The sequence below is a fragment of the Vigna unguiculata genome, chromosome 2 (assembly GCF_004118075.2).
Source record: "Vigna unguiculata cultivar IT97K-499-35 chromosome 2, ASM411807v1, whole genome shotgun sequence".
Lineage (NCBI taxonomy): Eukaryota > Viridiplantae > Streptophyta > Magnoliopsida > Fabales > Fabaceae > Vigna > Vigna unguiculata.
In genome coordinates, this window is record NC_040280.1 from 30,989,039 (window position 1) to 31,000,867 (window position 11,829).

General features: G+C 26.6%; 1 protein-coding gene across 1 annotated transcript; it reads left to right on the top strand.

Annotated features, from left to right (window-relative positions):
• Window positions 1-7,889: 7,889 nt before the first annotated feature.
• LOC114173003 (zinc finger protein ZAT1-like) lies at window positions 7,890-9,005 on the top strand. Its single transcript, XM_028057186.1, has one exon. It carries the CDS (start codon window positions 7,994-7,996, stop codon window positions 8,840-8,842), a length of 849 nt encoding a protein of 282 aa, XP_027912987.1. The 5' UTR covers window positions 7,890-7,993; the 3' UTR covers window positions 8,843-9,005.
• The last annotated feature ends 2,824 nt before the right edge of the window (window positions 9,006-11,829 follow it).

Genomic DNA, 11,829 nt, shown 5'->3' on the forward strand with positions numbered 1-11,829 from the left:
AGAAACGGGTTTGGACCAGCATTTGCTAGGAATGAGGATCTGCGGAAGAACCAATTTCAAGAAAGGTGTATATTATATAGCCTCCACCCACTTTTTTCCTTCATTATTGCTCCTAATTTTTTGCTTTCTTCAACCCTTTTAATGGACAAATGACACTAATAAACCAACTATTTTAAAAAAACTTATCATGACAACCTCTCAAAATACTACGAAAAACAAAAATTTAACAATCACTTTTTCCAGCTGCTACAAATCTTTTAACAATTAAATTAGTGACCCAAAATAAATAATGAAAATCTTAATTGCAAATCAATTGGCGATTAAATTAAAAGTTAGTCACTAATTACCAAAGTTTCGGAAAAAAAAATTAGAAACAATTTTTTTTATTAGTTTCTAATACTATATTATCTAGTTGCTAACAAAAAGAATTCAATTATTATTTCGGTCTTTACACAAATAAATATTATTATACACCCATTTAGTTACTATTTCATCATTAATATGCGGCTATATTTGATATTTATTCTATATACATACATACATATGGATAAGGATGTCAACAAAGCGGTAGGATATGGATAATAACTCCTCTTATCTTATTCCTTAGATAAATATCCTCTTCATACCTTTATTCATATCTGTGTGGGTATCCATTATGCGGATACCTACATATTTTTTTAATATTTATGGATATCTACGGAAACCCATAAATATTTACAAAAATAAATTTTAATATTTAATAACATATTTTAGCATAAATTCAAATGAAAATACAATGAATAAAATTTATAAATTTCAAGCATAGTGCAAACAACTCATTTAAATACAAAGAAATTATTTTGTTTTAAAATTAATTGATAAAAAATAATGCATTCAAAATCAATGTGTTAATGTTTTAATCATCTTTTTTTAATTTTTCAATTTAAATTAGAATGTAGCGGGTACGAGTATTCGCGGGTACAAATATTATGATACTCGTATCCGCTCCGTTAATATTCGAGTATAAAAAATATTTCTACATGTTATCCACAAATATCTATTTACAATATTTATTTCCTACCTATTGTAGATTTTATCTACATATATTCACGGGTACAAATTTATTTACATCTATATATATGGGTTACTTGAGATTTTATAAATATTAAAAATGAAAAAAAAAAGAAAAAGAAGTTGAATAAAGTAATATTTGAAGTTGCTTTTATAAGCATGTTGAATATAAGATCACAAAGATACAAATGTTTGAGTTATGAGCCTCACTCTTCCGATGTTAAGTTAATATCTTTTTTAATAGGTGAGTTAAAATACATCTTCGGAGAAATCAATACTTTTATTATTGGAAAATTATGCTTTGACAAAAATGTTTTTTGACAAAATTGACAATTTTTCATAAATAAAATTAAAATATATTACTTTTTTATTTTTTAATTAAAATAAAATAATACTTTTTTAATTAAATAGATAATTTCTCAAAATTTGTTAATTTTTTTAATTAAACTATTATCATTTTCCTTTATTATTTTAAAGAGTTAATTTATGGAAAGACGTGGCATTATATTATTCGAAAAGAAAGTGATATGTCTCGTGGTGATGAATTGTGACGTCAACAAGACACGTGTCAATCAAGCATAGCCTATGCATGGCATGCTAACTAAAGGCTCACGTATCAGATGCTCACACTAAGACAAATTCTTATGACACGTAATTTATTAATTAATCATGTTATGCCAAGAAATTCAAATTACACATACTTCCTTTGATTCAAATGAGAAGTAAGAGTGGTTATTTAGAATGATAGAAAAGAAATTAAAGTTTTAAAAATTATGATTTCTTGAAAGAGTTTTTTTTTTAATAATTCTTTTAGTTTTTTCCAAAAAATAATTATTTATTATGATTTTTAACATGGATAAAATATTTATTTTTAAAAGCATAAACGATTGAATGTCAAAACACATCCATTGTTAGTTGAGTTTAACTAATTTATGATGATCTGCACTTTAATTACCTTTTACTAAATCTTGAAAATGTTAAAAATCAATGTACTATATATTTAGTGGGTTCAACATGTTGGTCCACTTACTTTTAAAATAAATAAAATTTCTCAAAAAAATTATAATAAAAATAAATAGTAATTTATTACTATTTAGTTTAGTGGTTGTTTACTAGGATAATTAGTTGTTTGCCTTGAGAGATATGCATTTCACTAAAATAATAAGTTATATATAAATCACAGTCATGAGAATGTTAAAATATTAAAAAATTACTTTATACAAAACGAGAAGAAGATACAAATTTGAAAATAAATCAATTAAATATGTAGACATATTTATACGTCATTCCTTCAGAAATAGTATTTTTGGGTGATAAAATGAGTTAGTTTAGTTTATTTTAGTCTGATATGTAAGTGAATGTCAAAAACATATTAGACTGAATCCTTAAACATAAACGGATCAATAATAATAACTTGTCATATATAGGTTGTGCTAATGGGCTACATCGAATTGACCTGTCATTTCTTTAAATATTTTTAAATTTTTTTAATTTTATTATATATATATATATATATAAATGAATTTTAACAACATGTTTAATTATATAAAATATTTTTTTAACTTTTAATTGATTAGTTAATGTTTGTAATTATATAAATTAAAATAATTAGTACATGTAAATATTAAATTATGCTATTATAACTAATAATTGAAACTTAATTTAAGAGTGTTAATGATTTATATTACAATACAATTATATATTTACATTTTAAAATATATAATATAAAAAATTAATCTTTTTTATTGTTTATTTTAATTTTTTAATATTTTTTTTTTAAAAAAAGCGGATCAATGGTTCGAGTCAGGTTAGCCAATATTTGGGACTATCAAATTGACTTAGACGAATCAGGTCAAAATAAATTAAAATCTTTAACTCGGTCTGACTCTTTTAACATGGACTCAGAGATGTCGAATCCAAACACTTATAGGGTGATGCTCACACCATTTCAAGGAAGAGAGAAGATAAGATGAAAACTTAGTAAAAGAAAATAAAAAGTTAAGATTTGGTATTTTTTTTAAAGTGGAACATTCATTTAGTATTTATTTTTACATAAATTTAGATTTTTCTATTGAATTTAATAGGCTACACCTAGAGATGGCAAATAAACCCGTCCCCGTGGGTATTGTCCGAATCCGTCCCCGTTTTGACGGGGAATCCCCGCATTTACTGGGTATGGGTATGGGTATGGGGAATCCCCGACTTTTTCAGTTGGGTATGGGGATGGGTATGGGGATGTACATATACCCCCCATAATACCCGTCCCCGCCATATCTCCATTCTCGTTTAAATTATTAAAATATTCACAATTAATCAAGTAACCCCTATATATATATATATATATATATATATATATATTTTTTTTTTTTTTCTATTTTTTATTTCTTTTAATTATTTCATTTGTCATGAAACTCATTCTCATCTCCAATATATTTTTTATCTTATCATAACCTTTATGTAATTATGTTAAAATGATGTATGTTAATTAAAAAAAAATTATGCCTCACATTTGAATATTTATATTATTTTTTAATATTTTTATTTATTATAAATTTTTCTTTCACATGAGAATGTTTATACTCTCAATTTAAGATAATATAAAAAAAATTCTTTACTTATTATTATTATTAATTTTTGTTTAATTTGAAGAACTTTTTTGTTTCATTAAAATAATTTTCGTTATTTTTCAACCATTAATTATATGTTAATATTTGAAAAGTTTTCTTAATTCTCTAAGATATTTTTCGTCTTATCATACCTTAGTTATACATTTGATTTCCTTTGTGTGATTTTTTTCGATAGTCTCTCAAATTATTTCTAAAACACACATTTGTTAGTTTTTTAATATTTTTATTTATTTTTTTTATTTTCATCATGTAGAATAATATTTCGATATATTCTATCTAATTATTTTTTATTTTATAACTCATTATTAATCATAATGTAATTTTTTCACTTAAAATTCTGTTTGAAGTGGTTAAAATTTTATATATATATATATATATATATATATATATATATAATGATATTTAGGAATAGTATATGATAATTCACTACAAGAAAAACATGAAATGGTGACTGATTTAGTCAGTAACCCATATCAGTAACTATTTTTCGTCATTGGTGGTAGTAGTTGATTTATTGTCTGAATCAATGACTAAATTAGTGACCGATTCAATCATCGAATCTGTACTTGATTTAGTGACCAATTTAATTACTAATTTATATGTAATTTAATGACAAATTTTTTGGTCACTAATGATATTTCTATTTAATTTTAACCACTTCAAACATAATTTAATAATTAGTTCTGTAAGGTATTTTTCATTTTATCATACCTTAATTATACATTTGATTTCCTTTGTGCGATTTCTTTCGATAGTCTCTCAAATTATTTCTAAAACACACATTTGTTAGTCTTTTAATATTTTTATTTATTGTTTATTTTCATCATGTAGAATAATATTTCGATATATTCTATCTAATTATTTGTTATTTTATAACTCACTATTAATCATACTGTAATTTTTTCCACTTTAATTGTATAAATAACTTTTATTTACTACAATATAAAAATTTAATGTAATTGCTATGAATATTTTTTTGTCACTATCCAACATATATTGAAGTTCAAAAGATACAAAATCTATGTCAAAATTTTATTATTATGTTTATTATTTGTTCTTTGTGTCATTTTGATCAAGTGATGTATTATAACTTTTATTAGTGTATAAAAAAGAGATTCATTATAATTTAAAAAATTGAAGTAAACAAACATTTAAAATATATTTTAATTTGAATATTTGTTTTCCTTTTATTATTATGTTTATTATTTATTCTTTGTGTCATTTTGATCAAGTGATATATTATAACTTTTATTAGTGTATAAAAAAGATATTCATTAGAATTTAAAAAATTGAAGTAAACAAACATTTAAAATATATTTTAATTTAAATATTTGTTTTCCTTTTATATTTTTTTGAAATATTTTTTAATTTTATCAACTAAGTTCATCAATGTTGTAGTTTGCAAATTTAACAAATGTTTTGGTTCACATGAAATTTTATTTGGTATTCTAATATAAAATGTAAACAATTATAATTTATTTTAAGGTATTTGGCATCGAAGAAAATCCTCCTAATATTGAATATTTCATAATATTATGTTTTCTTTACCGTAATTTTTTTTCTTTTATAAAAATTAATATTGAAGTAGTTAGAACACGGGTACGAGTATGGGTACGAGATTATACCCGTTACCCGGTGGGGATGGGGATGAGAAAAAAGTTTGATACCCGTTGGGTTTGGGTATGGGGATGGAGATGAATTTTTTATGTGGGAATGGGTATGGAATAGCGAAACCCGTCCCCGCCCCGCCCCGTTGCCATCCCTAGCTACACCGGTAACTCACCACAAATTTTAACTAAGTGAGTCGAATTATAAGTTGATTTGAATTTTATTTTGCTACAATAAACTTGTATGGTTATTTTTCAAATTTGTGGTGGACAAAAATTAATCTGCCCCAAATTTAGACCCACTTTATTATATTTAGAAAAAATCATTTTTATTGAAACGTATTTTTTCTATTGTAAGCAAACACATACTAAATATCATCTATATAAATAAACCTTTAAAATAAAATCCCTTTTCAATAATATATTTTAAAAGACAACCAAGCAAATCCCGTGTAACTTCCTTCTTTAATGAATGTTTGGCCTGTGATCAATGTCTATTATGTTTTATTGTATAATTATTGTGAATAATAAAAGTATTAAATGAAAATAAAAGGATATTAATAACAAACAAATAAAACTAATAATAAACAATAGTTATAAAATTAGTTATTTTAATTTATTCCATTCCTTTATTTTGAATTTTTTCTCAGAAGAATTCACATACTGACACGTGACACGTTGACTAACGACACGTTCGTCTGAAAGAGACTTAATTGAAATAATTTTTCAAAAGTTAGAATATAATTGACACTTCTTTAAAAGTGACCACCAAATTGACACACTTATATCAAAGTGAGTATCATCCGAATAATTAAACTTTTATTTAAACATTAATAGAAAGATAAAAAAGAAAATCTTATTTTCAAATGTTTCGAACGTGTGCATCGAAACTAAACCCACTTCACATATATTAAAATTTCCCCTGTCTATATAAAAAGTGGTATTTTCCTCTGTTTTTTTTTTTTTTTTTTTTGTTTTTTCTGAATAAAAACACGGTTTGTTTTCAAAAGGAACTACTCTACAACTTCAAATTGTAGGATGCAGTACATGGCTTGAAATTTAGGAATCTGGATCAAATTCCTCAAAGATGCAAATTAATTTTGATTTATTATTTGTTGATACATATTTTTAAAAGTATGGTGTGGTGATTTGGATAATTATTGATAATCTATATCTAATCGGTAAAATATACAAAAAGGAAAAAGTCTCCATAAGCACGATGGTGATACAGTGTCCCAAACACCGATTACAACAATCTTTATTATAATTTGGAACAGAACGCCAACCATTTACTGTGAGAGAGTTGCATTTCACAGCAAAATGGTAATATATATATATATATATATATATATATATATATATATATATATATATATATATATATATATATATATATGTATGTGTGTGTGTTTAGTAAGAGTTAGAGAAGTACAAAAATGAAGTATCTCAATCAGAATTCGTCGAAAATAGTTTAAATGTGAGTTAAAATTTTATATTAAATATAATAGACAAAATTAAATATTATGTAAAAATAAATATCTATAACACACTATTTTACGATTTTGGAATAAGAAGTAGTGTCAAATATTTTATTTGTATAAGATTAATGTCATATATATCTAGAATAAATACAACCCTTAACAGTGGTATCAAAGTTGATGATCCAGAGTGACTCGCATAATCATAGTAAAAATGGGTCACCAAAGAATCATCATACACCTGAAGTAAAATATATACTATGAAAATGAAAAACGGTAACATAATTGTTTTAAGGGTTAAATATGTTTTTTGTCCATTAAGTTTCAGTGAAATTTGGAATTAGTATATTTTCAAAACTTTTGACCAATTTAGTCATTCATCTTAACAAATGCGTGAATTTAGTCTTTTTAACCAAATTTTGTTAAATGTATCTGACGTTTCAAGCACATTTCATGATAATACTTGAATTGTTTACACGTTTGACACTTTTTTCGTTTCAATATTAACTCAAATATTATAATAAAATATATTAAAAATGTCAAATAAACATAACAAAATTTGTAAAAATGACTAAATTCACACATTTATAAAAATGAAGAATTAAATTGATATAAAATTTCGAAAAAGAGTAACTAATTCTAAAATTCACTGAAACTTAAAAGACAAAAAACGGACCAAACCATATTTAACCCTTATTTTAAAAGTAAAAAATAGTATCAAATATCTTTTATATATATATATATATATATATATATATAATCTATCGATTATTATAATTCATATATGAATGAAATATATCCCAACAGAATTAGCAGCTAAAAAAAAGATTGAGAAACATAAAGCAGTAAATGAAAAAAAAAAAAGTTATTCCATAGGGGCAAGGTTTGCATGTTCGCTGCTGCTCTTTTCACTGTTCACGATCACACTTTGTTAGTTTTTGCCACCGAATAATGAATGTCACTGTTGGAATTTGTTGTGTTGACGCTTCACAAATCACAGCTCATATAAATACGCAGTATATGAATACATACATATGTATATAAATAAATAAATAAATATTATTAATTGAATAATAATAATAATAATAATAGACACATATGCACAACCATAAGTTTTGGGTCGTGTGTGTCGTATTGGTGGAAGAATGCTTGTTACCTACTCCTTTTTAAGTTCCCAAATAACCCAAAACCAAACCAAACCAAAGCAAAGGTATCAGAATAAGGTGTTGCAATGGAGCGCCACAAATGCAAGCTCTGTTCCAGAACATTCGCCAATGGCAGAGCCCTCGGTGGCCACATGAAGGCTCACTTAGCCACCCTACCTCTTCCCCCCAAACCAGAACCTCTTCCTCACTCTCTCAACACTTTATCTTCCAATTCATCTTCACAACATGATAATGAAGAACAAGAACAAGACAAGGCTCTCGTCAACTACGCCTTGCGAGAGAATCCCAAGAAATGTTTCAGGCTCGCAGATCCCGAGTTCGACTCCGGCGCCGTCGTGCAAGACAGGGAGAGCGAGACCGAGTCAAAGAACCCAACCCGCCGACGATCCAAGCGCCCACGCAGGCCCGCCAATTCCCAGCCCAAGGCCCGGCCCAAACTCAGTTTCATGGAGTCACCTGAGCCCGTCAGCTCCGTCTCCGACACTTCCCCCGAGGAGGACGTCGCCATGTGCCTCATGATGCTGTCCAGAGACCGTTGGAGCAAGAACACCAACGGCGCTGTCGAAGAAGAGAGATCAGTGGAAGAGATCAAGTTCAGAAGAGTCCGCCAGAAGCACCAGTGCCAGAGTTGCGAGAAGACGTTTCGATCTTCACGCGCATTGGGCAGTCACCGAAGCATTTGCGAAGGGTCGGGTAACGATAGTAAAATCTTCGAATGCCCCTTTTGTTCTAAGGTTTTTGGGTCTGGTCAAGCACTGGGTGGCCACAAGAGATCTCACATGGTACCTTCTTCCTCCTCCACCGCCAACGATTCCACCACCCGCTTCAAAGACAGCTTCATAGATCTCAACTTCCCCGCTCCACCCGAAGAAGACGAACTCAGCGTTGTTTCTGATGCCCAATTCGATGACTAATTCATTCATTACATGGGTAAAGTAAAGTAAAGTAAAGTCTTCTCTTTTCTGATATTGTTTTCATTTTTTTATAGTAGGTAAGAATTAATATTCCATTGGGTTCATTGTTGGATCAAATGCTTTTGATGGTACAATGATAGCTTATAATTTATGTTTTCACCAACTGTCTGTTGTGCCTAACTCTGGAGTTATACATGCTACTGAATTTTGCTTACTAACCATTCAAAATTTCATCATCATCATCATCATCAACTAACATAGTCTTAGCATTGCTCAAGATGATGATGATGAGTTGCTAATGCTAAGCATATGTAGTTAGTTGCAAGTTGCTAAAGAAACCCAGTTGTGAGTGTTTTTGGGGATTTGGTTCATTGGTTGTGGACCAACAACTTTGGGGTTTGAAAGTACTAAAGTGGCCAATTCCATTTTTGTGCTCTGGTTCTGTTTCACCAGGTCTCTCACCTGTCCTTCCACTTTCGATAAAAATAATATAAATCATTTGGTTTTCATCGTCATTGTATTTTGTTTAAATCGTGTGAAGGGTGAAGAGGAGTTAAATGACGGCAATGTAAACGCTGCAATTTCTTTCCTTTACGCGAATCTGGAGTTAGTTCCGTGATGACCGGGAGGATATATTGGGGGAAAACACTTGCTTCTATTTTGTTTTTTTTTTTTCTTTGTTGGAGATAATATGTATATTTTTGTTTTATTATGGAAGACTTATCTTTGTTGTTAACAAAACGAAGAATCCGGAGTACAGAGGGGTGCCCCGCAGTGTACTGTTCTTATCAAAGAAATAGTCAGATTAACAAAACAAAAGAGAATCATGTATTTACAGTAACTGTTAACAAAATTTCACAAGTTAGAAAACTTTCTTTCTGGGTTATTTTTTATCTATATATTTAGATTTTAAAAAATGGTATTCAAAAGATTGAATTCAGTTTGTGTTAGATGAAGAACGTGTTGGTGTATATTTTTACTTTATGACAGTAATGACAGTTGAAATGGAATAAAAACAAATAAAAAAGAAGCGGTGGCTTTTGTTGATCATGTGATCTTGCTTCATAAAAACTTAACCAGAATAGTGACAGTGTTATTTGTTATTTTGAGTGAGAAGTGGCAATGGTTTGTTACAGATGGAAAGTGTTGTCATTTTTGAATGAGCTTTGAAGTTGAATTAGTGACAGATTGAAAGAGTGTGTAATTTGCCATTATAAAACATCAAAAGGAAATCGACAAATTTTCCGTTACAAAATTGTCCTATATTCCCATTATATCTCTTACAAAATGCTTATGGCCAAATCATTCCATGTTAAGAAAGATGCTTTTTCAGGATGACTTTTAATATTTAAAATTGTATTTAAGATAAAAAGTATTTTATTTTTATTGTTCCCAGTTTATATATCAAGATAAACCACACAGTTTTTAACTTATACTAATATGAGTCATTGAAAAGCTAGTAAGATTAAGTGTAAAATATTTCTTTTATAAAATAAACTTTTTTTACAACCTCACTAGTCAAACTACAACAATCGATTAAGTTAAAACAGGATGATTTGTTTGTGTTATTTTTAATTTTTTTTAATAAAATAAACAAATTTTATTCTTTATATGTTTGTCCAATCTACACATCTTAAAAATAAGTATTTTTTACCTTTTTAATGAATAAAATTCTATCTATTTTTTAAAATAATTTGTTATTTAAAAAATATTTATTTAAGAAATAATTAATTAAAGTTTGACCAATTTAACCCATAATCCTATGCTGTGCTAGTACTTCCATGCAGTATACAGTAAAAGAAAATTTGTTCACAAAGTTATAATATGTATTTAAATGTAATTTTGAATTTTATTATTAAATCTTACATGAATAAGTAATTAATAATACTATTTCTGAAAAAAAGAAAATCCTATTAACAATCTGATATCATATTGACCGAGTTTGTACTATTTTAAGTTTTTTTTTTTTTTAAAGTTTAAGTTTTTTTTTATGTATTTATCTTATATGTTTCTTTTTAAAATAATAATAATTTTTTATTTTAATATATTATAATTCTCTTTTTTTAAATAAGTTATTACTTTAAAAAAATCAGATTTATTTTAAAAATTTAGAGATGAAAGGTGCAATTGCAATTTATAAAGAATAGAATTGTACATTCAAGACCGAATTTGACTTTCTACAGTTAAATAATACTTTTAGAGGATAAAATATATTGGTAGTGTTAATTGAATAAAAGTACGGGCATAAACTAGGATAGAATAAAATATATTGTTAATAAAGATTACATTTAATTACAATTACAGAATTTAATTATTATTATTATTGTTAATTCTCACCAGCTATTATGTGGGCGTTAAATCCAAAATTGAGTTTCAAACATTTAATTTACATCTTGTCTTGTATTATATTAATATTGATTTAATGTCATAATTAAGAGATTGAATTATTTATTGTTGAAATTAAATTATTTAATTTTGATAAATATATAAATTTTTTAATATATATATATATATATATATATATATATATATATATATATATAAATTTTATTTTGAATGTCTTTTGTGTCATACTTTTTATGTTTCTATCTGTTTGTATCCGCTGTTGCAATATCATCACTTTTGTGAGTACGTCTGTCGTAATGTGGCAATTCATTTGCACTAGTTCATACTTTTGTTTAGGATAATTTAATTATTTAGTTTTTTCTTTACAGCACCTAATTTATGTTAATGTTTTGGATAACTATCACTTTACCTTTTCACAATATCAAGGACAAAATGTCTATAACTTCACGATTTCATTTACAACTATATAATATGAATGTTACATTTTAAGTAGAACATTCATAAATATAGATTATGTTGTTAACTTGAACCTAAGTGCTTACAGAACATTTATATATATAATAATGCATATAATTAATTTGAATTTTATTTATATTAGGTTAAACTTTTCTTTCTATAATATTTATTTTAGTTTTAAATAA

What these genes read in the sequence shown, in the direction of transcription:
- LOC114173003 (XM_028057186.1), top strand. Translation starts at nt 7,994, where the DNA reads ATGGAGCGCCACAAATGCAAGCTCTGTTCCAGAACATTCGCCAATGGC.